The sequence below is a fragment of the Chrysemys picta genome, chromosome 9 (genome assembly GCF_011386835.1).
Source record: "Chrysemys picta bellii isolate R12L10 chromosome 9, ASM1138683v2, whole genome shotgun sequence".
Classification (NCBI taxonomy): Eukaryota; Metazoa; Chordata; order Testudines; family Emydidae; genus Chrysemys; species Chrysemys picta.
Window position 1 is genome coordinate 82170526 of NC_088799.1, and position 27313 is coordinate 82197838.

The following is a 27313-nucleotide window of genomic DNA, read 5'->3' on the forward strand; positions in this document are numbered from 1 at the left end:
ATCAATGTAGTACAGTCTCAGCTATCCAGTCTCTGGTTAACCACAGGTGAGTCAGGCATCCCTGATGGCTATTCTCATCATGCTTAGTTTCCCTGTGAGACTTTGTGTGTGCTTCTGTACACCTTCAGAAAATCAGGGCTGCCTATAATGGGACGAAAGTTATCTTTTCCTGGCAGTGACGTGCACACCCTCTGAATCTCATCCAGCATCTCACTATGCATCTTTAGAAAGCAGTGGCAGTCATTTTCTGAATGGAGGAATCGTACCCTACACTAATCTTTGTTCCCTATATCTTCTCCCACCAAGAATAATTTTGAGAGATTTTTTTTTTTTTTGGTAATTGCCACCATTATAAAAGCAGCTTTTTTTTTTTCCTGTCTGAGAATCTGTGTTGTCGTCTCTCTTTGCAGCTCAGCGTTGTTTTTTTGTTTGTTTGTTTGTTTTTGTTTTTTTTTAACCAGTTGGGCAGTTAAGTGCAGTTATGTCTGTGGAAAGATGCATGTGACAATTAGATTCACAGTTTCAGTACTATCCTGCTGAGGCAACCAGCTCCTGGCAGTCCCACCTCCTCCCCCAAATATGTCCCACCTCCTCCTCTGTCCTTAAAAAAAAATAATCAGTGGTGGGTTTTCACTGTATGCCATCAGGGAAGCTATTGGTTTTTCACAGACTGAGATGAATGTTAGGAGTTGAATTTTCAAACCAGTTGTGGCTGTATTAGAGCTCAGGGATTAGACTCTCAGCTGATATAAACTGAAACAGCACCATTGACTTCAAAGAAGCTACACAATTTATACTCCAAGATCTGCCCCCCCTGGGTTGCATCCAGCCTCAAATGAAGAATTACAGGATGGGCTGGAGATGGTGGTAGTATTGGAGGAAGCTTTAGCTGAGTCGTTTCTTTTAGGGAATGGGACTGCTCTGGTTAATGTGGAGTTAGCAATTCCATTTTAAGACTTTTTAACTTGGCTATGGTATTTGCCCTTTTAATCCAATAGCTCTGCCAGGGCAAGGCTGTTTCACTGTCAAATCAATTTTGTCTCTTACATTGCAGTATAGGGGCACAGAAACTGTTACTTCTTCAAAAACAAAATACCATATATACTTGTTCATTAGCCCATTCGTTTATAAGCTGACCCCCCAAAACGGATAGGTAAAAATAGCAAAAACTGTATGACCCTTTCATAAGCCGACCCTATAGTTCAGGGGTTGGAAAACTTTGGCTCCCAGCCTGTTATGGTAAGCTGCTGGCGGGTTGGGATGTTTTGTTTACCTGAAGTGTCTGCAGGCATGGAGCCCCTCAGCTCCCTGTGGCCACGCTTCACCATTCCCAGCCAATGGGAACTTCCCGCAGTTCCCATTGGCTGGGAACAGCGAACCGCAGCCACAGGGAGCTGAGGGGCTCCATGCCTGCAGACACTCCAGGCAAACAAAACTACAATGTATTAGATCAGGGATCAGCAACCTTTGGCACGCGGCTCGCCAGGGTAAGCACCCTGGCGGGCCAGGATGGTTTGTTTACCTGCAGTGTCCGCAGGTTCGGCCGATCGCGTCTCCCACTGGCCGTGGTTCGCCGTTCCAGGCCAATGGGGGCGGCGGGAAGCGGCGCGGGCCGAGGCATGTGCTGCCTGCTGCTTCCTGCCGCCCCCATTGCCCTGGAGCGGCAAACCGCAGCCAGTTTGGCCGAACCTGTGGATGCGGCAGGTAAACAAACCGGCCCGGCCCACCAGGGTGCTTATCCTGGCGAGCCGCGTGCCAAAGGCTGCCGATCCCTGTAGTAGATATTCAGTTCAATGATTCCATAGAGTTTAAAAGCATCAAATTTTGGTGTAGACCCGTTTATAAGCCAACCCCCACTCTTTGATGCGTCATTTTTTTACCAAAAATAGTTGGCTTATGAACGAGTATATACAGTATAAGTAAATGGCAGTTCCTGCATTCCTACCCATTGCATTTGTGATAGCTACCACACTGAAAACCTTTAGACCCATGGTTCTCAAACTGGTCTGTAAAGCCTGTCCTAGTGTTCTGGAGAAGGAAACATGAGATTTATATATTTCAGGATTGGGTGTTGGGAGAGTGAGTCGGTTTGTGAAGTCTCTTGCACATCATTGGTCCACAGAATGAACAAGATCTAGAACAATTGTTGGTGTCTTTCAGGCTATGGAACATACAAACAAGTTCTTCTTTCCTCAGGCAAAAAGAAGCTTTCAGTAAAGAGACCAAGTGGATTGTGTGGACTGTGGTTTTCTGCATGCAATTCAAGGAATTTTGTCCACTTGGTTACTGGAACTGAATCAGCTATGGCAATTACAGTTGCTATGGAATAATTCATGCTCTTTAGATATTCCTGTAGTGTAAGGTGACCTTTCTGAGCTGGCTTTGGATGTTGCTGTGTTTGCATCAGGTTAACCTTTGGAGAGTGACAGCCCCATTTTCCAATTGGAACGCCTCAATTTATCCCTTTATCAGGTCAGTCTGCCTCAATCAGAGAAACTTGAAGAGTTCTGTGTAAGCTAGAAAGCTTCTCTCTCTCACCAACAGAAGTTGGTCCAATAAAAGATATTATTTCTCCCATCTTGTCTCTGTCACAGTAAGCACAGATGATCAACTGAATGGAGCCACAATAGTACACTTTTCTCTTAGTCCGCCCCAAGGACTGTGTTGCTGCTTGATTGGTCAGGGTAAAATTAGACATTGGTGTGTTTGGTAATTAAAGTGAGATCTCTTCCATTTAAAATGAGATCTTCAACCCCTCAGACCTGTAGCATGCTGCTTGTTTTCCAAGTCACGAACTCAAACCATCACAACATGTTTCATGTAGGGAAAACCTTGGAATTTAGAGATCTATTTTTAATTAAATCTCTATATCCCAAAATTGATACTACTGGGTATGAAGCCTTTTCCTTGAAGAATACAACATCCAGCTATATAACTAGTATTTAGAGCGCCAAGAGAAGACATCAGAATGGCAAGCTGTGGTAGAACTTTAGTTTTGTCACATTGACAACAAATGCTCTGATGGGAGACTGGTTGCTTGTTCTTTAATGGTCACTCATTTCCCATCAGTAGATTTAAAGACTTGTCTACACGGTCCCGTATTTCGGACTATAGGGGCATGAATCGCAGTTTGTGGCAAAGCACTGCACTTTAACTCCCCCATGTAGCTTTTGCAGCCATGAACTAAAAGATACATGGTTCACATTAATGTAGTTCTGTTTGAAGATGATTATATTAACCTGAATTACATAGTTCATGCCTGCAGCATCCACAGGGGGGAGTTAGAGCACAGCACTATGGGGCACGCTGAGGTTCATCCCCCTCCCGCTCCAGTCAAAACTGCAGGGCCACCTAGACAAACTCTTGGTTTTGCTATACAGTAGAGACTCCTGCTTATGGAGGCTGCAATAAAACACGTGAAAGAATGGTGTGATTCATTCCCCAGGTTTGATTGCAACTTGGTACTCTAGATGCCAGCTGCAGAATATGCCCTTTGATTAACCCAGGTAGGCATAATGGATGTACTGTAGTCCCAACCTATTTCTCAGAATTGGTGATGTTACAGTTTTTCCAAAGTGTAGGGAATAAAAGTTACCCGACAGTCCCACTGTCTGGGACTCTGCCATTTGCTGTCTACATGTGAAGGAATTCCTATGGATAGAAACTCCTCATTGGTCCATTGATTAGGAAGTTAAAATGTCTGGAACTTGGATTGTATTAAAGTTTGCCTGTAGCTAGCTGTAATTGTACAATCCTTGCCTCTGTTGCACACACTGATTTCCTTTGTTAGCAAAATTCAGTAATGTTGGCAATTTTATGGGCTGGATTACGATGCATCTGAGTTCACAGAGTGCCTTCCCAGTGAACTCATGGGAATAGTAGGGGGCCCTAATATTGAAAGCTGATTCCTTAGAACTTTGGTGCAGAGAGTATCCTATTTGAAAAGAAATGTTTGTCAAGTTATCCAGGAGCCCTATAACCAGGCGCAGTGGCGTGTGCCTGTAATCCCAGCTATTTGCGAGACTCAGGCTGGTGGATCACTTGAGCTCAGGGGTTCTGGGCTGCAGTGTGCTATGCTGATAGAGTGTCTGGTGCCACTGACAGCCTGACCAGTGGGTGGCTGAAGGACTGGCTAGGACAACGCGAACGACGTGTTGTGATTGGCACTCTCTCTGTGAGGGCTGATTGACCGATCGATCAAGGTGATCAGGGAGCCCTATGATCATCCCTTCCCCTACATCTTAACCACATTCCAGGTGATTTAGTACATATTTGTAGGATGGGGTTTGAAACAGTTACCAGACACTTGCTAGCTAATGGACTAAATCTACTAGCTGGAGGCTGATATAAAATACTTGCAGAAGAGTGGAGTAGCCCAGTACATCCTGATGCCTGGGAAGGGCGTGAGGGAGAACAGGCATGAGTCATTGCTATGGGGTTCTCTTGTCTTTCTTGTTGCCCGATATGTTTAGAGTTCCTCCTGTCTGCTAGATCAGCAGTTCTCAAAGCCGGTCCGCCACTTGTTCAGGGAAAGCCCCTGGCAGGCTGGGCCGGTTTGTTTACCGGCTGCGTCCGCAGGTTCGGCTGATCGTGGCTCCCACTGGCCGCGGTTCGCCGCTCCAGGCCAATGGGGGCTGCGGGAAGCAGCGCGGTCCAAGGGATGTGCTGGCTGCCCTTCCTGCAGCCCCCGTTGCCCTGGAGCAGCGAACCACGGCCAGTGGGACCCGCAATTGGCCGAACCTGCGGACGCGGCAGGTAAACAAACCGGCCCGCTCGCCAGGGGCTTTCCCTGAACAAGCGGCGGACCGGCTTTGAGAACCACTGTGCTAGATGAACCGGGAGTGTATCTTGTTTTCTCCATTCCTGACCACACCCAGCTACTGCAAAGGGCGGGGGGTGGGGGGGTGGGAGGGGAAGTCTCTGCTCCCCTCCTTGTGCAGGGAGGAGTGGGCATAGAAGGCCTCTACAGCTTTCCACCCTTCCTTTCAGAGTTGCTGGAAACGAGAGGGGATCTCTCCCCACCCTACATGCTCTCTTCTTCACCCTCCCCCATTCCCCAGTCATTCCTACACCTCTACAACTCATAACATTAAGGGACAGTGAAACCGAACAGAGATTTGCTTTTTGCTGAGTTGCTGGAAGGGAACACAGGAGGCAGCAATTCTCTCCTCTATTGTTTGGAAAGAGGGGAGGAGGGGGAAGAACAAATACTCATCACAAAGTGCCTCCCTCAGACACCAAGTCCATGCTTTTAGTACTGCTGCGGGAGCCACTCAGTACAGCTGACAAGCATCTGGTTATTGTCACAGCTGCTTTCTGAGCAGCAATGGCATTAACCACATTCTAGTCACTTTCACTCCACTCCTGCCAGCTTACACCCACTCCCCACAGAATATTTCCTACTTGCCAACATCCGCTGCAGTTTTCAAGCGTTGCTTATAAATCATTGTACTAGTATTTTAGAGTTATCTAACATTGGCTGTAATGTCTGAGCTGTAGGAATCCTACAGGCAGTGTTTCCAATGTGTGTGATTGTGGAAGGGTAGACTCCAGGGGCACCAGAATAGGGGAGACCAGGGCCCCATCACTTTTAAACGCTTTTACAGGACGTAAGGGTAAGCGATGGGGTGTTGGGGGGGGGGGGGGGGGATGCGGAGAGGAGTGAACGTGGGGTGGTGCAGGGGTGGGGTCTCGGGGGAAGGAGCAGTATGGGGGCAGGGCTCCCCACTTTGAGGGAGCTTCCGTCGCTCCTTGTAGACTCACCATTGGTGTGCCCTCTCGTGGCTGACAGTTTCAGCTCTAGTGATCCTGCTGGTAGTCAGTCTGCCCCTGCAGTGGTTTATCCCCTCTCAAGACTCAGTCCTGCAGCCAGGTCACATTTAGTCCTATCCCTTCCAGTGTAACAAAGTACAACAAGAAATTCCAAACCCTTGCATCAGGTCTCTGGTCTTTGACTCTGGACCCATTGGTCATCACACCACTTCTCAAGGCTCTGAATTTTCATTATGTGCATCTCAGGGGCTTGACACCACTTTTTTAGTGGTTGGTAGGGGAACCCAGACCCATCCTCTACACAGGGACCCCTGGATGAGCAGCCAAGCTCTGCCAAACACAGTCCTGCCTCCTTGGATTCCTTCCTACCATAGCCTTTCTGTCAGCTCCTTCTGGGCTCTTTGTAATAAGAAACACCATCCAGGGCTTCTCCCCACAGGTCTGGTTTCTCATCCTGGTGTCATGGTCAACCACAAGAGCTTTCTTCAGTCATGTGTCTTCAGCTGTCTTCCCTCCCCAACCTTCCTCATTGCCCTGCAGGAGCCTTCCTGTTCACCACAGGTCTCTCTACTAACAAAACAGTGACTACAAATTTCTTGCCTCTCTCCCTGTAGCACCTTGCTATGGTGCACTTCCTCTCTTTATAGCCAATACCCAGCTGGGTATCATCTTTAATTAGGGCTGGCCCACCTTCCAGGTGTAGCCCGCTGGATTAATTGGTCTTTCAAGCCCACATTAACCCTTCCACCACCTGTATGGGGTACATACATCATCACATAGATTGACAAGAAGGAAAAAACGCTTTGGATTTAGAGCCTGTGAACAGTTCCTTACAAGTAGAAAGCAGAAATGGCTTTAGACTCCATATATGACACCAGGGAACACCTGGTTCTTGCTCACTTGCTGTTTTGAGTATTGTATTCTCTTAGCATTGCTGCACCTGATCACTCTTCCTCATTTCTTTAGCTGCTTATGTGAAATTCATTTGCTGTATTAAATACTGCGAGGTAGTTCAAGCTATTGTAATTGCACAACAAAAGGAAGTAGCAGGTGAATACTGTGATACTACTGCTAGCAACTGTTCCTCTCCCATGGAAGTTGATGGAACATAACCTTTGGTGCATCAGAGTTGGACTGGGTCACGTTGATTAAATGGATTTTGGGGCATAAAATAACCCATCAGCAGGGGCTGTAGCCATTTTCAGGGTAAAACCTGCCAGAGTTTCCTTGCAAAAACTGGAGAACTTCTAGAGTGATTTTTCCCCCCCTCTTCTATTCATTGATACAACTTTTAAATGCAACACACCATTGTATCCTTAAATGGAAAGTGCACTCGCACAGCAAGGCTTAGTCTGTGTAAAGTATTTCGAAAGTCTTGGTTGAAAGACACCAAATAATTGCAAAAAAATTATTATTTATTTTTAAGCCAAAACTAAGGACCTTCAAAAATGTTTCTTAAATGAAAATGACGAGCAAGTAAAAGCTGTGACTCTAAAAAGTAGTCGCAACATGAAGAAATCCCTGGCAAACCCTTTGGGAGACTTTCCCCCAGACTGCATAATTTGTATAAGATGTTACATGTCAAGATTTAAAAGCCTCCTGCTTATAACTGACTTTGCAGTTGTTCCATGGGCTTTTAAGAGAATATTTAAAAAGTCAGGCTTGTAGTTGGTCCCAAATGACCCTTCCAGCCTGGAGAGGGCAGGTAGATAGATAGGTAAAAAGGCACCTGTGTCTTTAGAGCCATTGTACTATTAAAACAGTAAAGAAAAAGGTTTTATGTAGGTAATTTGGTACAGAAATGGATTTCCAACCTCATAGGCAAACTTTCTTTCTTTATAAAGTATCCTTTGCAATGTGGCATTCAATTGTCCATCACAGCAGTGAGTCATACCAGAACATATTTGTCTTTATTTCTGAACATAAAGGCCCCCCTACTTAGTACTCCACCCCAAACAACAAATTAAAAGAAATGCTTTTTTCTGTCTCTCCACAGAGGACCTCTGGTTTCTATAGACTGAAATGAGGGGTAAACTTTGCTTGACACATGAAACAGGGCAGAGGTTAAAAAAAGTGATTCCTGTAGGGTAGGGATGTCCATGGGTAAAATGATAGATTGACTCATCAGCATGCTGAACAGTGAGCAGATGATGTTTCTATGGAACAGAAAAACGGAATAGAAATTAGTTTGTTGGAGACTTAATTGTGAGAGGTTTTTGGTAAAACTAAGGACCCAAATTAACTTTTTCCTTCAAGCGGATAACTGGAATGTTTACTTTATAACATAGCTATGGAACAACAGACAGGAAACTTTGGTAAAACTGCTTAACTGGGGGAAGCCTTAACATTTCTCCTTAGTTCTTAAGCTAGTATTGTAATTTTTTCCACCCCAATTGCACTCTCATCCACAGCTCTTACCTTGACTGGAGAATAAATGACTGATAACCACCGTGATGTTGTATTTTTGGTGGGAAAATTTACAGAAAAGTGGATGTGCACATTTGCTTGATCCAGGAGGATGAAACCTAAACTGGCTTTACAGGGATGCATACTGTGCTGGCAGATATATATGCATGTGGTGCCTTCACTTCCACCACAGAGTCATGCAGAGTTTTAATAATGCTTGGGTGAAAGCCCACAGAATCCTCCAGTGTCCCACAAATGACAACGCAGGGATCTGACCCATTTTAGCTGTTTTCATTGTACTTTCAAACTGTCTAGCTTCCTGCCTGCAGCAAAATGTTCCTTGGGTGCATGCATCGTTCCCCTTGAAATACCCATAATGATTCTGCTCCCAGCAATAGAATAACTAATGACAAATGGCATCTAGTTTATCTACATATCTGCATCTATCCAGAGAGCTTTTGTGTGTGTGTGCGCATGTGTGTGTGTTTCTCTCTTTCTCTCTCGTTTTGTAAGATTCTGGGGGAGGGATGTTGGGTTTTTTTTTTTTTTTTTGGTCTCTTGATGTATAATTTATGTCAGTGCTCAGTAATGTGGTGTTGCAGAAGTGAATGCAATAGGTGATAGCAGAAACAGGCCTCAGTTCGGTAGTAAGTGTGAATTTATGACAGAGTTGTTGGTGTGGGTGGGTATTTTGTTCAAAGTGGAGTGGGGAGGAAGGTTGCCGGTCAGTCAGTCATATGGTATGGAAGACTACAGCCAAACCTGAAGAGAGCAGTAACTGCTTCTTGAGATAAGTTCCCAGTAGGCTGTGGGAAACTTTTTGTGGTATTGCTGGGGGGAGAGGCCTTGACTGGTGGGATTTATAGAAGCAGCCATAAGGAAAACCAACTACACACAACTAATGATACCTTTGGAAATGTCGTTTCTCTGTGACTCAGGCTTTTTTTTTTTTTTTTAAATGTCTTGTGGTTGGGAGTGAGGGTTATTTACCACTTTTATCTTCAGCTCTCTGCTCTCCCCAGCATCTCTTGGAAGTGAAAGAGGAAGAGGGCAAGTGACGTATAGGATGCATCTGCCTTCCTGAAGAAATCACCTAACAGCTGACTTCAGCTGCAGCTTCTTGCAATTACAACACAGCAGAAACTAGCCCACACATAGCACTGCACTGCAAAAGACATGCAGCTTGCGCTGCCTGTTTTATGTAACCTGAAGTCAGACGAGGTGATCACAATGGTTCTTTCCAGCTTTATAATCTATGAATCTGTTCCTTATGCTTCTTGAGTGCCTCTTATCACAGTGGTACCCAAAGCAATTTTTAAACGGTGTATCTACGGAGATGATCTTGCCCACTGCTGAAGTGCAGCCACCTCTGGGGTGGAACTTGGCAGCAGCTTAACAATGCACAGCAACACATAGCCGTATCCTAAAAATCAAAGATTGAAAAGGCCTACTAGACCACATGAAGTCCACTTTCTACTCAGTGCAGCTTGTTCTCTGCAGTATTTGTTTCCAGAGTTTTTTGCAATTTAGTTTGATGTTTTATTAAAAATATAATGAAAACAATTAGTAGTGGAACAATCCTTGATGTTGAAATTACCACAAGTAGCTGTAGAGATTGTGAGTTGTTGGGAGTCATTCTTGAATGAGAATGCTTTGGTGTCGTGTTTTAAAATGGCAGTAGTGAAGAGGTTTCTGACTGACCTTGTGAGACTCCGCCATAGTCTAATAGATGTTGCTGTCAGGAGATGCATCCAGAAAGCATTCATTTTTTCTTAGTGTCATACTATTATTCATAAGTATACATCCTTAGTTTTTATATTCTGTATATTTGTAGGCAATTTTAGGGCAGTATAAAAGAGCCAAAGAGTTAAATAGTTTTGTGAGTTGAAAGGGTCTTCTTTAAATGCTATTTATCTGCTATGCATTGCACAAGATACACAAGACAATTTCAGCCTGAAACAGCTTACAGTTTAAAAGATAGACACAAGTCTGGACCTCTGGGAATCCCATAGGATGGATGAATGAAGTTGGAATTTTTATATGAACTCCTGGTAGGCATTGCAAAAGAAGTGAGTCAATCTTTATGAAGGATTTAAATGAGAAGCTGGTGACTATGTGAACAGGTATCGTGGGAGGGTATTTCTTCATATTGTATGTTTGGCATGGACAGGAGTGGGGAAAAGATGACAAACTGTGTGTCAGAACTGGCATTGTTGGTGAAGGTGAGAGATGGGGAAGATGAGGTGAGCACTGAGATGAAAGTCAGGGCAAAGTTGTGGTAGGGCCTGGAAGAGCAAAGAAAAGAACTTTAAACTTGACGTGCTATGCAAGGAGGCAGTAGATTCTAAGAGGAGGAGGATGTGGTCAGATGAACAGGACAAGGTGGTTTAGCTTCTTTTCATATATTAGGGACAAAATTAGGCAGTCTGTTGCCATCTGGATAGTTAATTCCATAGGCGCTGTGCAGTCAGCATGGCAGACTGTGGGCCATCTTTGGACCCAAAATGTACTATAATGTTTAAGCAACCTGATGAAATTACACCAGTTCCCCCACATCATTTCCACAATGTGCATCCTTGTTCAGCACTTTCTATCCTGAGTTCCAGCACAGTTGTGATGTAAAGAGTTTTTGACATCCACTCCTTCTCCTTCTGAATTAGCACAGAGTACGGGTGATTGTGGCTGCCAGAAATGTCACACTGTAGAGCTAACTGCGTTGGTGCTTGTATCTGGCTTCCAGAGATCCTCACTTAGGTGAGGTCAGATTAGGAACAGCACCACAGCACTGACAGAGATTGGCTTCACCTCATCAGCGCCCAGCCCTGGAAAGGTTTAGTTAGGCCCAGAATGTGGTCCTTACACCCACTCCGCTGATCCCACTTTATGTACTATTATTACAGATTGAATGGGGGACTTTTGCATGCACCAAGGGGCTTTGCCAAGCGGGAAAACTCACTGACATAGCTGAAGGATCAGGCTTAACAACACAATTCCTAGAAGTGTACTGAAAGTGTACTTCTAGGAATTGTGTTAAGCCTGATCCTTCAGCTATGTCTGTGAGTGCAAAGTGTGGCTCTCCTGTTGGAGAGGACTTTACCTGCTCATGACAAGAACATGGGCAGTGGCTCACAGCTGAGGTGAGTGCCGTAAATACACGCACAGAGACATTGGAGTAGGTACTGGAACCAGTGCTTTTAGCTTTGCCTTCTTGAGGTTTTTAACCTAATAACCTTTCCTGAGAACTAAGGCCAGTGGTACCTTTCCTTTTGCACGTCAGGAAATCCTCTTTGGCCTGTGTTTACTATTCATCATCTCAAAATGCAGTGGAGCTGTGAAGCTGGGGTTTAAAAGTTTAATTTGGGGAAAGGTAAAGGGGGGAAATCATGTAACAGAAACGCACCCTGTACCGCAGCTGGAATGGTCAGGAATGTGTCAGTGCACAAGTAGCTAATACAATCGCATATTACTCTTGGGAGGGGTAGCTCCTGCAGCAGGAAGAGCAGTATTAACACCGGCTTGGAAAGCAGCACTGGGTTGTTTGAAGGCTTTTGAATCACCTTGCATTTATATTTCAGCTATTGAAGAGTGCATAGATATGCCTATCTGTCAGTAATTCCACACATACCTGAGTTCTGGCTGGCTTGGTTGGGCGCCATGCTTTTTGGTAAATAGCTCCCACTCAATCTCTGATAAAATTTGGGAGCTCAGAGCTGCACCTTGCCCTCCTTCCCAACCCCCCAGAAGTTCTGCTGACTTCCTAAAGCTGCAAATAGGCAACACTGGATCTGTGCCACTTGAGGTTTAGAAGAAACAAAAAACCTTAGAAATAAGAATATAAAGTCTTGTCTTCACTGATTTTTGCCTTCAGTTCAAGGGGTGGAAGTGATGAATGTTCCACAGAGCTTTTTCCTCCATGAGGTTTCTGGTGTCTGGTTAAAACTCTTGGCTTTTTTTTTTTTTTTTTTTTAATCATCCCCAGTTTTTACTCCATCTGACTAACAAACACACTTGCCCTCTTAGTTTCTGAGATTAGTCTTTTGTGAAGCCATTTGCACTAGTTCTCCAGGGATCCAGAGTTCTCCATCAGACATAGTAGACAGGCCTGTTGTTTCAGAAACAAAACACCTGCATCTTAGAGAAGCAAGATTGTTCCAAAAGAGTCAAGTCCTGATGAACAGTTAAATAAATCTTGAGGTTTTACCACAGTAGCACAAAGGTGGTTGTCTGTGGAAATATAATATCAGGAAAAGGTCTGTGAAAATGAACTAGCTGCATGGCAGTATTTATCATGTAGATAGTGTTTTCTCCTTGATTCCCAAGTCATAATGCTCTGCTCAACGGTTGGCCCAGTTTCATACTTTATGAATGGCAGCTAATCTGGTGTTATGAAATTGCTCTGGGCAAACATCCTGACGTATATTTTTGAGTCGAGTATCAGTGTCTGGCCACAGAATTTTTCATTGTACTGGGGATGAAAGCATGTCAATTACGTTCTTAGTCAGGAGGTGTGTATGTCACCAGGGAGGAGAGGTGAGCCAGGTCTGTCACCATGCTGCATAATGGTAGTTTTCCATTACTAGGAAAGCAAATCTATTATCCTGCCTTGGTCACTGAATTCTCCTTTTGTGTGATATAGCTGTGATCCATCTGTGTGGCTTTTGTTTGCTAAGACATTTTGCATTGTGGTCTGACAGGCACCTAAAGGCTGAACGAGGATGTTTGTACAGGTGGTGTTGCTGCTCAGAGCTTCCTGAAATAAACCCAAATATTCCTATTCTAGCCAAACACCTGCTTGCTGATGATCAGGTGGAAAGAGCTATTGGTATTGAGTCATTAAGAGTAAAAGCACCTAAGTCCCATTTTCAAGTCACTTTGACTTTGGCCTGGACTTAAAGTTTTACCCTGAAATCCTATTTCCAAAAGTGACTTAAGATCCTAAGACACTTAGCCCCTTTTGAAAATCTTACCATGAATTCCTCTCATTTCCAATGCAGGATTGTGCTCTTTAGTGGGTCTTCTAGTTTATAACTAGCCTGGTTTTCAAAGTCTGTGTTCAAATGCTTGCTCTCTGGAGTCCCAGTTTCTTTTATTTTCTTTTTTTTCCCTTTAATGAAAGGTAGTTTAGTTATGGTGCTGATGGTCTTGGAATATGAACTAATTTCATATTAACCTAAGTCATGTAAAACATACTCAGATATTTGGCTGAGGGGCACCGGAAATCAATTATACGAGGCCATTGCAGTACTCATTGCCTAGATTATTACAATGAAAATCTTTCACTTAGATGGTTGCAATCCCAGATAAGTCTGCACTGATAGCAGTTACAACATGGAACTGTTTGTTTTCACCCGTACATATTAGCACAGCTTGAAATGCCTTCATTAAACCATTCTAGACTAGCATGACTGGCACCCTAAGACACATTTGCCTGTTATTGTGACTCAGAGGCTACAGTGCCATGTTCAGGATGTAAGCCTAACGTGGGTAGCATACCTTTGCCCTCCCTACCCACAGGTATTTTATTTTTTAACTTCATTTTCTGTGACCAGGATTTCAATAGGAAAATCTGCCTCTGCAAGTATCTGTAAAGCTAAACTCCTCTGTGCTCTTAGGCAACTGAATGTCCTGTTCAAACCTCTCCTCTCTTAAAATGGACTAACCAGGGCACAAGTAGCCATGCAGATGGGCGTGTTGGGAATTGTTTTCTGTTGAAATTAACCCTAAGTCTGAAGTCTTTTGTGGGCGTCATCCTTGTGCACCCATCTCTGTCTTTGTAAAAAGTGTATTAGAAATCATTGCTCTATATTGTGATTTGTAGCCAGCTTATTTTTTTTACTTACAAATATAGATTTGCTACTGGCCACTAACTCCACAATCTCAGGCAGCGGAGGGCAGATTACCAGATGGTGTGTCCCAGCTCAAAGCTGCAAGGGGGGAGGGGATAAATTAAGAATTACTGTAGGCCCTAAAGGAAGAGTTCTACCTGCCTTCCAACTCAGTGGATGCCTCTGGCTACTGGTGTTTTAGGAATGGTGCTGCTGAGTTTTGAATCCCTTCCCATTTCCTCAGGTAGGGACTGCTCTTTGCACATAGGCAGGCAGAGCCTTTGGTTCTCCCACCTCTCTGTTACTCTTATCACTGCTTTCTCCACACTTGCCTGAGAGCAGGGAGAAATAGCTGTGCTGGCAATAAGATAGCCAGAAGGGATCTGTCTGTGGGTGGCTGGGCATAGCTGCTAGCAGGGCACAGCCTTGGAGATCATGTCAAAAGGTAGTTTTGACATTTCAGAAATAGGATTCATTTTTAATAGTCTTGATTAATCACTAGATTTCGGTGTCCTTGAGTGATGAGTCAGCAGGTAAGAGACACTGCAGTCTGTACCTAAACCCAGGGGTTACATCAAATAGTGTCAGTAGAGAACATATATTTACTGTGGAGGATGCGGGGTAGTAGCTGAAATTTGATCTGTCCTTGAGCATGAAGAAAAGAAAAACAGAAAAACTTGAAATTGACAGCACGGATTTCCCTCTGCTCTCACAGTTCCGGAGTGCAGGTTTCAGGTGAATCCCTTAGACACTTAACTGTTAAATTTAACCGTGGTTCACATCTTCTCAACTTCAGGAGCATGAATAAGAGTTGTAAAACTTACCGTTAGAAGACTTTCAAACAACCTGGTAGTGTCTTGACTAGTTTCAACCACACATGTGTCTTGCAGAATAGCATGGTTTACCTGTGTTCCCCAGTCGTTCTCCCTGGGATTCGGAAACACTGTTAAAACGTCCCCAAGAGGGTAATTTGTGCAGTGGAAAGGGTTATTTTTACTGATTGTGAGGGAGCAAGCCACCTTCTATGTTTGGAAATGGCCTAGAACACTGTGGCCCAAACAATAAATTCCTTAAACCAAAAGCTAAGTATTCTCTGGTTTCTAGAAGTGATTTGTATGGTGGTAGGAGCCCTACTTATGCATAAGGACTGCACTGGGCTAGGCACAAGAGACTCTCCTATGATCTAAGCAATGGGAATCATTGGTTGAGCCAGGAATGGCATCTATATCTCCCGACTCCCAGGGCTGCACCTTTATTCAAAACCACCCTTCCCATTATACTGGTTTAGCATCCTGCTAACAGGGGGGGAGTTCCTGACATTATTCATGATCTGTGGCCCTTCTTGCCGAGAGCAGGGTGGTCACAACCTCAACAAGGACCTCAGAAATAGAAAATGGCTGATACAGCAAGGCTGTGAGACTTGTGCCTACTACTTTGTGCATACCAGGTATCGCCTGGCATAGGCAGGTCTCAAGTTGACTGCTTGCTTAATTAGCATGTTGCCTGATATATCAGTGTTCCTGATTCCAAAGAACAGTTCAGCTGAATTATTATTGCACAGGTAATTCTGCACCCATTTGCATCTTTCACATTAGCAGCTGTTGTATTAACCTGTAGAGGGGAAAGGCAGCTTCATAGTTGATCCTGAATATTGACTGAGGACATTCCAGCCACTGCAGCTCGAGTTAAAAATGAGCCAAGAGGGTGGTGCCAAAGGGCACACATCACAAGCCCTTTTTTGCCTGCTCTCAGTGGCAATGTTAAAAATGCTTTTCAAAGTGATTTTTCTTCACTTTAGCTCTTACACAAATCACTGGGGCTTTTAAATTGCTGTTTTTCTTTCTTTCTGCAGCAATCCTGAATTGAACGGAGCTGTGATGGAAGGATTATTGTGGACCCAGAATGACCTCCATAGAATAAAAAGTGGCCTTCAGCTCTTCTAAGCAGCCAGTTTTAGACAAGATAAGTGGCACAAAGAGATATCATGGTGATATTAAAATAGTCCATCATGCAAAAAATTCCTGGGGGAAATATAAGCGTATATGACTATTTTATAACTTGATTTGTGCTTGAGGTCATTCGTCTAGTAACTCTAGTCTATTTAACAACAAAAGTTAATTTCTACCTCTTTTTAACTGAGCTATGTGAAATATAGTTTTAGGGTTAACATACATTGGAATCCTTCACTGTTTCTTAAACTTTTTGTATTTAATAAAATATTCCTCAGTTAAAAGTGAACCCTCTTCCTGGGTCTTGGCTTCCCTTTTGTGTTCAATTGTTCTTGAAAAAGATACTTGATTTCTAATAGATCACCATTGAGTTTTCTTTTTCAGTGAAGCACATGGTCTGGTTCCTCTCATGATTTAATCATGTACATGGCTGGATTTCTCTTGTCAGGAAAGATAGTGTCTTAATTTTTAAAAGTGGTTAGATGTAAAAGGATAACCCAGTTGTCCCTGTTCGATCAGATGTTGCCTATATGGTAGACTTACACACTACTGTGTTTAAAAGGAAAGTCAGTTTGCATAAAAATCCCAGAACTGTCCTTTGACCTCACCGTTAATGTCTTGGAACAAGATTCGGGAACAGTTCCAAGAGAACCAGCTATCTCCAGGCTGGGCTGAGGGCTTTGATCAATGACCTGACTTTAAGGTTTCTGCTCCTTACACATCGGAACATTTAGCAAATTAAGTAATAAAGGCCCTGATGCTGCAAGGATTCACAGATCCAATTCCAGGATTGAGGTCCTAGTATGTAAAGGGAAATATTAAAATCCATCAGTGTAGTAGAATGGTGGGAAATTTTAGCGCACACCATAGTCAAGGTGCAACAGACTAGAATTTTTTTCTGGAAAAGAATACAAGGCAGCAGCTAACAGGCTTTTTGAAGGAGGGATTGTTTTAAACAAACTACTGCAAATGAAAAAACGGAATGAAGCCACACAAAAAAGCAGAGTCAGGAGTGTGTTGTAGAGAAAAAGTAAGGGACAGAGATACCATTTTTTTAAAAAGTGACTGACTCTGATTACCCAGCTGAACAGACCTACCTTTCAAAGGGTAAGTGCTCAGACTTTCTGGAAAGCAGGTTCCATTATGGCATCTTCAGTTGAGCACTCAAAATAATTACTTCTGAAATTCTTGGCCAGACTGGGATTAAAGGTAACAAGGGCTCTTACAAATGAGAAAGTACAGATAAACAGCAAGGCCTGTATTTTTAAAGGTTTCAGAGTAGCAGCCATGTTAGTCTGTATCCGCAAAAAGAACAGGAGTACTTGTGGCACCTTAGAGACTAACAAATTTATTAGAGCATAAGCTTTCGTGGACTACAGCCCACTTCTTCGGATGCATATATATATCTCCTCAATATTTATTCCACTCTTTATGCATCCGAAGAAGTGGGCTGTAGTCCACGAAAGCTTATGCTCTAATAAATTTGTTAGTCTCTAAGGTGCCACAAGTACTCCTGTTCTTTTTGTATTTTTAAAGGTATTTAGGCATTGTTCCATTCAGCATTGCAAGGCCTAACACCTAAATACCATTAAAATTATGTGCCTAAGTCCAGTAATACAGAAGGATAGGTTAGTGGTAACTTGTTCAAGCTTCTTAACTTTGATAAATTTGGAAGACCTTGTAGAAAGTAACTGAAAGCAATTAAGAGAGTACTTAAAATTTTTGAACATATACAAACCAGCCAGCTCAGAAGACAGATAACAAGGGAGTAAGCCACCAATTTTCGTATCTGATAGTTTTGGGGGTTTTATCAAAGCAAATGTAGCACTTTAGAAAGGAAGTAAGTGTGATCTTGGCAAATACTATCTCATACATCTAACGTCTGATTCCTTTATCTTCTAGATGTTCTGTTATTTTATTAGAAACATGTGCATCAAGTATTGTGAATTTAAAGCTTGCCAAGCAAACCTGGTTGCTTTCTTACTAGAAGTAAAACTGGACTGGGTGAAGGGAACATGGTAGATATGTTTTCCTATCCCACATAAGATTTCCTGAGACAGGGTCATTCCTGTACATTGAAAACTATCTGAAAGACCAAGACCAAAGAGAAGTTATAGACAGCCATGAGTAGGTGAGGGGAGGTACCTGATAAATTGTCACAGGGATAAATATTGGTTCCAGGCATGCAGTGTGAATTGTGGATTCTTGGGGGAGGACGCATGCCATTGAACTGTTACTCCCTTTATCTTTGGCCAACCCACTTTCTGATAGCTTCTGCATTCCTCCACCTGCATAAGAGGGATTAAAGGCCTGAGGCTCCCCTTCAAACAGAGGTTGGGGAGCCAGGGACAGTACATCTGAATGAATTGTCCCTGGCTCCCAATGTCAGAATTTGAATCGAGCAACTAATATTAGTATATTAATTAATGGAACTAATTAGTAAAGCTGGTAAGATAACTTTTTGGCTTTGCATACAGATCAGCATGACACATTGTACTGGGAAGAATGTTTTGTGTACTGACTTGGTTATTGTGGTACCTACATTTATTAACATGCCCTGATGTGTCATTACACCATTCTAAACAGATTAATGTGGCATGAGAACATTTTATGGAAGCACATCTTAGGGAGGCAGCAAAACTGATTTCAAATGACCTATATTATTGGGGCATGTTAATTTAGGTTTCCATTTACAGATTGACCTGGAAAAGCAATTAAAGAAAACCCTAAGAATTTTTAAAAGGGTAGGTGTAAGGTACTGATGATGTACCACTGAAATGTCCATAGAAAATAAATAAGTCTACAAATCAGTTTCTCTGCAGAATCAGCATGGTATAAAACTTTCTTTTTTTTTTCTTTTTTCAAATTTAGCATAGGTTTCTTTCCTAACATCTCACTCTTGTTCGCCTAGATTTAAAGGCTTCTTACGTAATGTGAGCATTTCCATTTCTTGACTGTTTAATTTCTTTTTTTTTTTTAAATGTTCCAACCTCAGGTAAGCCTCTACCCACAAGAACTCTGGTTCATGTTATCAGTAAGCATGGTTTCTTTTTTTAATTAAAAAGAATAGGCATCTTAAAATTTTTTTTAGAAAGATCTGTTTCTATAGCTTACATTTCATCTGAAGGGACAAGATTATTTAAAAAGCTAGATAAAACTATTTGGGTCACTTGGATAGAGAGAGAGCTGGTTTCTCTTAAAGATAAACTGAAATTTCTTTAAAAAAGGTAATTACACTATAAGAACCCAAATCATGCATAGAAAGCATTCGTTTTTTTAAAAAGTTTCCTCCTTTATTTACCATCCATCATGCTTTAAGTTCAGTTTCTCTTTAACAATCAACATTTTTCAGCTTCCAGATAATGTGTTTTACCTTGAAATGCAAAACCCTTCACTTTGACCCTCATCCGTGGTGCACTTAAGCATTTGAGTAACTTTTACACACATGAATAGTCCTTTTAGCTAAATGGGAGGACTTGTTACTCATGTGCTTCTGGGCTTGCAGGATCTTGGCAAATGTCAGTATGTAAAAAGGCTCAGGTTTAATCTCGTAATCCTAAACAAATTTAGAATGAAGTTTGGACACATCACAGTGCTTTTCATACTCCAAGTTACCTAAAGAAATTTATAAAGTAATGAACTAGAAACAGGTAGTGCAGGAACTTTCATAAGTTTATTGAATAAGTAAATCCATATATAAGTGTTCTGATCATATTTAATAGTTGTGCAAACCCGTTACACATTACTGGGGTGGGGAGAGAACAAGTAATATTTTACAATCAACCTAAAGAGTCTTCCATGTTTGCCTCATAATACCACTAACAAACCTTTAAATACATTCAGACAAGTTTTATGGGGATTTTGCACAGTACATCACTAACCACCACCACATGCATGTTCTAAATAAAACAGGCCAAAGTGACAGATTATGCCTCTTCCTCAGAGGCTAACCAAATAGTGTAACAGGGAAAGCATACTGTGATTTATAATGTGATAGTGAACTTACATTCTTTAGCTTGAAATATTGTGGTGGGATTTTTACATATAATACACATACACACAGCAATCTTTCAGCAACAAGAAGCCCTATGCAAGAGAAATGCTCTGTCATTTAAAAAAAAAAAAAAAGCTGTCAACTCAACATTTACTGTTGAAGCGTATAATGGTGAAACATTTAATGGTCTGAACAACACTATGAACTTACCACTCCCCATTCAAGTAATCCATTGATAGTTCAAAACAGGTTAATACTTAAGAATTCCTCAGAACAGCATCTATCTGAAATTACTGTGTGGTTTTTTTTTGTTTTTGTTTTTGGTTTTTTTTGGCTTCTTTTGAACAGTGCTGTTCTCACATGCTGCTGTGGAATAAGACTGGGCTCACAGTATGGCCCTGATGGAGTTTTCTTAGGTGGTGGTAAGGAAACTGAACCATATCCCTGCCATCTTCCAAATGTTTTGTTATGGTAAAATTCTTAAAACTGGGTAACATGGGAAAATTTCTTCATTCACACCTTGATCATTCTGATTTTTTTAGTCATTAAAAATCATTCCAAAAGGCAAAAATTCACATTTTCAGAGGCAAACTGGCTTAAAAAAAATAAAATAAAATAAAATACTTTGGTGATAAGTTCTTTAGTCAGTCTGCTTTACAGTTTGTTCTTATCAACCATACACATTCTTTGCATTTTAAAAACAGTTAAATTAATCAAAACTTTACAGAAAGCTAAAAATACGGCCATGCTAGTGAATGCATTACATGCAGCATCAGATAGAGCATTGCACACTTAGTACAGTGATTTACGAAGACCATGTACTGGTTTAACGTCCATTTTCACTCTTTTTGTCATTGAGACTTACATTATATTTGGGTCAACCAAAAAACCCAAAGAGATTTTATAAAATTTTACAACAATTAAACAGTAACGTTTAATTCTACAAATGGATAAAGCAAACTACTGTAGCTCAATAGTACACCAAGAGGACTAATAGTAGTCACAGTCTATATACACAAGCTCCTACACTACTAAATACCATGTGATATTTACAAAAACATTAAGTAGCTTCAGGTAACATTCCAGAAATACATTTAGTTTATTCCAAATCATTAGTCAGTTGCCTAATAAACTGAAGGTAATGTAATCTTCAGTGACAAACTACATAAAAGTAAGATAGCTGAGGAACATGAAGACCAGCAAGCTAGGGAGCCCTGGGATGAAAACCTGGCCCTACTGACTTGAATAGGTCAGGATTTCACCCAATTTTATTTTTTGCTGTTCTTTATCTAGGACTATGTTAATCTTTGGAGGGTTTTTTTCCTTTTTAAATATATACTCTGGAATTGTTCTATTATACAAATTTAAAAGTGTATTTAAATATTGTGCTCTCAAAAAGAGCATTTATACAAACTCATATTTACAATAAGACACTAATGATCATGTGTTTCTTGAGATCAACTCTTCTGTGTTTGAAGAACTCTAAGCTTAAGTGCTGAAGGTTAATGAACATTAGTGTTTTGAATTGGCATTTGAAGATATCTTAAAACGTATGTGGATCATTGAATGCTCTAAGTTGAATTAGCTGATCAAGAGACACTAAACCATGTTTATAAATTATTACTTTTAAGAGGAATAACTTACAAGCAAAAATTCTGCAGACCATTTCTACAAGACTTCATCATTTTTTTCCATATTTCTATACAATGTAAACATTCTTGGCTCATCTTAGAAAAAATGCCTTCAAAGAAGTACCTTAGAGAAAGGGTTTGCTGGATTTATACTAGGATTCTACTCTTACTCCTTCCTAATAAATACAAGGCCCTGAAGACGACTGAATTTACTATCAGGTTAAAGTCAGTGAAAGAGTTAAAATGACTAGACAATTCCTACAAGATACGTTATCTCCATAAACCATCCAAAACCTTATGCAGTAACCTCTGCTCAGTATTACAAATAAAGTATGCTGAGAGACACCTCTATCAAACCATCTTGCAAGAGTCTGTATAGGTGGGGAGAAGGAAAACATTTTTCTACATACACATTTAATTCCATGCAAGATGGAAAGTGTGAGTACACAAAACCTCGTTTAAAAACTAAACCATACATGTATAATTAACCTGTTAAGCAGGGTCTACAGCAGTTACATTGTTACAGTTCTATTTATAAACACGTGCAGATGATTCATTAACACTGACACTTTTTACATAAAATTCCATTGCAAGAATGTATTTGTTTAATAAATAGACTAAAGATAACTTATGTAATATAATGCTTTTAAGTGTACACACAATATCTGTGCACACTGTAATAAAGTGGATTTGAAAAGTTGTCCTTGTTTGTCTATAAACTACAAGTGCCCATTTTAAATAAAAAGATTCATAATTACCCATGGGCTACTTCCCTGTGACACACAGTGTCACAAACATGGTGAAAATGCAATATTGAAGTTAGTCTAGAGATGGTTTTTGTACAGTTTTTTTTATACAATCAAGAAAAAGAGAGATACAATTTGTATCAACAAACAAAAGGTCATTTCTGGTTATTTGAGGCATTACTCTCAGCTGCTTTTACCATAAAAGAGAAGAGAATATGAAGTAATTGGAAATTAAAAAATATAAAATGCTAGTTAAGATATGCTTTGAAAGTTGGTCAAGAGTAAAAATATTTTTCTATAGTTATTTGCTAACTTTTTGAAGATTAGTTCAATTTTATTAACAGCAATGATCTGCAACTAATTAAAACAATTATTTTTAATACTCCAGGTATGAAGAAAATAATCTTCAAGTTAATGCAATTTGAACACATAATGATATGGCCATGACAAAATATGTAAGTAGTTTGAGAGGTACCTGTGTGGACACTAAATATTTATCATGTGTGAAATGATGTGAACAGCCAACATACTAATACATTTACTTTAATTGCATCTGTAACTTTTTCACATTTTGCACATGATAAATAGCCCATGAGATACACTTAGAATCAATGCAGGTTTTACAGTAGCAAGTGGAAGTAGTGATGTAGTAGTCTTTGGTCCTCAGACAAACAGAACCAGAAAGCAGCATGCAAGCCATTATCAAAACACCAGAAACAACCCTGACTGCAGCCTCACGTTCTGTGTGTTTCACAGTAAGAAACATTTAGGCAGTGTCACACCTTCTCATGAAGAAACAAAAGGCCATAAACCAGGCCTTCTCAACTTTCATGAAAAAAACTACAGTAGAAGTCAACAAGTCCTAGCTCGAGACATATCGAGTTAGTAATGGTTCAAAATGTTGAAATATACATTGATTCAAAAAGGGCGTCCATTCAGTGCAGCTTAAAAAAACCAATAAACACCTCTTATGGAGGCATTTAGCTACAAAGGTTCCCACCCCTGAGCAAAATACTAGTTGCGCAAACAATGCCACACAGAATTTTTTTCTTGCCTGTCAAAATAAAAGCTTTAAAATCCTTCAGGAGGAAAATACACACCTTTGGGTCAACCTGAAGTGCAAAGTAGGCCAGGTTGCAGCAAGCCAAAGATGTAGCATCCCTTTTCAGAACCAGCCCCTCTCCCCTTTTAAACATTGTCTATTCATCTGTTGGAGTGTAATTCTAACCCTTCAAATACTATCCCTAGCCACAAAAGAAGGGTTGCAGTTTCTACTAAACTGGATATTCACACATTAACATCCACTACCTTCCCCTCCACTTGAGGGTGAGTAATGAACAGTGCATAAGTAAAGTGACAGTCTACAATTGACCCTTAAAATGTACTAGTGTACATTTTGTACTCATCAGTACTTCTGAAGAGGAAGGCTACAGTTTATCCTACTTTTAACATTGAATTGGGATTTGATCCTGAAAGATGCTGAGCACTTATGCCTAAATGCTTTGCTGGATTGGAGCCAGTGGTGAATTGGAGCCGAAGCGGTCAGCACACCTTACAGGATCAAACCCTGGGTGGATAGATTTAAAAGCTAAGAGATACCAATTATGTTGATATTTAAAAGTGAAAAAAGGGAATAGGATCAGGTTTGTTTTACAAACGGAGGATTATTTTAATTGTTGGCAAGTCATCCCATTTAAAAAAATATTTGACCCAGAGGAATGCAGTGTCAAAGCCAAAGTCTTATGATCCCAGAATGTATAGAGCGTATTTTGAAAAGCCAATTATATATTTATCATCAAATTGAAACTATACATTGATACATGCAATATAATTGCTAACAATAGTTTTGAATGAACAGCTTTAGACTCTAAAAGTGTAACCTTGTAGTTCTTAGTTAAATAATATATTCATGCAAAAATGTATGCACTTCCTGTAAAATACCTTTAAAATGCCCTATTTTTGAAATCCTAAAATATTCATTATATTTACAATACAATCTGCTTTTATATAGTGTCTCACACATATATTTAATGATTGCTATAGGGTACAGAATTTTATACCACAGAATTAGAAAATATTTACAATAGATTTGCCCACTTCCCTTATTTTTAACTTTTCCTCCTGATCCTGCCCACTATACACTCAATACTATTTGTCTTTAAGAGTTCAAAAAGAAGCTCTAACATTTTAACGCCCTGTTCTCAATTTGGCAACAATCATAGCTGCCAACTGTTGTGCGTCTGTCATATGGGGATTTTTCTCCATTACTGAGAGGACAATACCAGCAGGGAAAATATTGCAGAGATTCTTGTATGTCTGATACTGATGTTCTGGAATAATATGCTGTTCCTGTGGCTCTCCACATACACCAATCCAGGGATTCCTCCACAGTTGCTCCATCTTTTCAGGCATGCTTCTTACCATTACAGGTTCATAACATGGTTGCATGAGATTGTTGCTCAGTGGATAGGAGTGGTAAGCGTAAGTATCAGCAGCACATGGTAATGGATCCCAACTAGCATGCTGCTCTCGACAGAGGGGTGGCCTTCTCTGCCGCATAGGGTTACTTTCATAAAGCCGTGAGTCAGAAATACTGTCCATTCTTGTCATGACCAAGGCACGGCTTGGCTGTGCAGTGGCTGATGGATGAACATTCTGAGGCACTGGGTAGTCTCCTGGACAACTGGACCGTGCTCCAACAACTGGATGCTGGACATGCAGTGCTAAATGGGAAACAGACTGTTTGCGAGGGAGTTGTTTAGGCTCTTCAGTTCCATAACTCTGAACTCTAGTTAAGGCTTCATGGTAACCATGGGAAAAAGGCTGAAGACGATTTTGGGATGAAAGTCTGTGGACCTTCACATTGTCTTCTGCCCTGGCATCTGCTACACCCAGATACAAATCATTATAAGAGGAATAAGAATCATTACTTGTATGGCTTAAGCGATTGTCAGGACAGGGGCTTGAATTTCTAGAGTACATCCCTTGGTCTGCATTAGCCCCATAATAATCTGTGTTACGCATACTGCTTATGCTCAAATTGGAGAAATCACTGAGCATGGAATAGTAGCCATGGTCTCCTAAAGATTCATATTTGGGATACTGGTCTGTATAGCTAACAGAAGTGCCATGGCTATTGGTGACCAGTATGGGAGGATACTGCACACTGGCCATGTGTTCTAGTGAGGATTTTTGATGAGTAAATTGCGATGACCCTGGTACAGGGCTGCTTGCAGAACGAGTATTTAATGCACCAACAGCATGGCTTTTTGAAGGAGGGATTGTTGGTACACTTAATGCAGAAACAAGAGAAGGGACAGAGTTGGCTTCTGACTTCCGAGCTACTGACAGTCTTTCCTCAGGTTCCACAGCAACTGATCTAATGCTTGGGTCTGACTGGCGTTTGGGGGCAATACGTTTCACTTCAGAATTGATTTCTCCTTTGGAAATGGATGATCCTGTGCCACATTTGGCCAAAGCTCCCTCACTCATAGTTTTCACAGCAGACAATTTGGCACTTATTCGAAGCTCATCTGCTACTGACCTCTGAGGCTGATTTGCGCGTTCTGGATGATAATATTTACATTTGTGTCCATAGGTGCATTTTTTGCCTGCAAAAGAAGTCTCCAAATTAAACATGTCAAAAACAATCAATCCCACAGAAAGCTATATTACAGTAAGCTAAACAATCTATAACCCACTAACCCTATAGAGGTGTTAATGGGCCACTCTACCTGGAATGGTCCCTTGCAATATGTGCTAACTACTTATGCTAAACAATCTGTTCCACCTTGCATTTTGCTGTGAGTACCTTCCCAGACCTGAAGAAGAGCTCCGTGCATCTCAAAAGCTTTTTTCTGTCATCAACAGAAGTTAGTCCAATAAAAGATATTGCCTCACCCACCTTGTCTCTCTAATGAGCTAAACAAAAAGATTCAGTGTTCAATACTGTATTATTTGTAATACTTTTGGGGTTGTAGAGTGAAAGTAGATGCTTATGAAAATAAAGAACTGAGATGAGCACAGGCACCGACTTTCATTTTTCTGGGTAGGTACTCCACCCCTGCTCTGCTGAGGCCCCGCCTCCACTCCACCCCTTCTCCCAAGACCCCAACGAGGGTTCCACCTCTTCCCACCCCCACTCTGCCCCTGCCCCAAGTGCACCCCACCCTCGCTCCGCCTCTACTCTTCCAGTAGAAGCAGCTGATTGGGGGAGGCTGGTGCGTGCTGAGCACACACTATTTTTTTTCCCTGTGAGTGCTCCAGTACCGGAGCACCCAGGGAGTTGGCGCCTATGATAGACTAATCTGGAGTTTTGTATATACAAGGGCAGCTACTGAGCATGTCTTCTGCTCACAGCTCAGCTGTGAACTGTAGTGCTCTCCCTCATATTATAATTGTTGAGCACTGATAATCTGCTCATTGCTGTACAAGACAAAAGAGTATCTCTATCACAGAACTTATACAGTACAGGACTTCTCCTCCTTTGAGTAAAACTATAAAAAGCTATCATACCATTTTGTAATGTGGATAAATATCCACTATGAATTTGGACCCAGGGCTTCACAATTGAAAACCTATGTGTCTTCACCTTTTGAATTATTTCCCTATCCCAAATGCTATATATGTTTCTTTAAAAAAAAAAAAAAAAAAAAAAAGGTGGAGATTGAAGCTAGTGTCCAATCTGGATGCTAGCAAGTAAAACAAGCCTGGTTTTGGTTTTAAAAACTTAAGGGAAGGCTAATTACATGATATTAACTTTTTACTAAAGTCTCCCTTTGTACACAGAACTCAATCTGACTGTTGTGTACCTACCATAAGGGCATGGTTGTTTTTTATGTTCAGGAATAACAGGCCTTTTTCTTAGGAAATTTTCAAGGCTTGGACCATGGCGTCCTAAAGGATCATCAGGAGGCATAAATCTGGAGAGAAAAAAAGATGAAATATCAATTTCACTTTCCACTGTGACCTTTAACTGTAAATTTCACAA

The 27313-nt window shown here is 41.2% G+C and overlaps 2 protein-coding genes across 9 annotated transcripts in view; one reads left to right on the forward strand and one right to left on the reverse strand.

Moving 5' to 3' along the window:
- LAS1L (LAS1 like ribosome biogenesis factor) overlaps positions 1–27313 on the forward strand; it is a 92164-nt gene that overhangs the window by 36845 nt on the left and 28006 nt on the right. For 2 of the 4 annotated variants that reach the window (XM_042853266.2, XM_005279545.4), the window contains exon 13: positions 15856–16241. The exons of the other annotated variants lie outside the window; for them this stretch is intronic. In XM_042853266.2, the coding sequence (XP_042709200.2) occupies positions 15856–15946 (91 nt within the window). In that variant the 3' untranslated portion in view covers positions 15947–16241. Of the gene's footprint in view, positions 1–15855; positions 16242–27313 lie in introns of those variants that run through there. 4 annotated transcript variants of the gene reach the window in all.
- ZC3H12B (zinc finger CCCH-type containing 12B) overlaps positions 22637–27313 on the reverse strand; it is an 85491-nt gene continuing 80814 nt past the window's right edge. For all 5 annotated transcript variants that reach the window (XM_065557238.1, XM_008172843.4, XM_008172844.3 and 2 more), the window contains 2 exons: positions 27139–27245; positions 22637–25934 (listed from right to left, as the gene is read on the reverse strand). In XM_065557238.1, coding sequence (XP_065413310.1) covers positions 24511–25934; positions 27139–27245 — 1531 coding nt within the window. In that variant the 3' untranslated portion in view covers positions 22637–24510. The remainder of the gene's footprint in view (positions 25935–27138; positions 27246–27313) is intronic.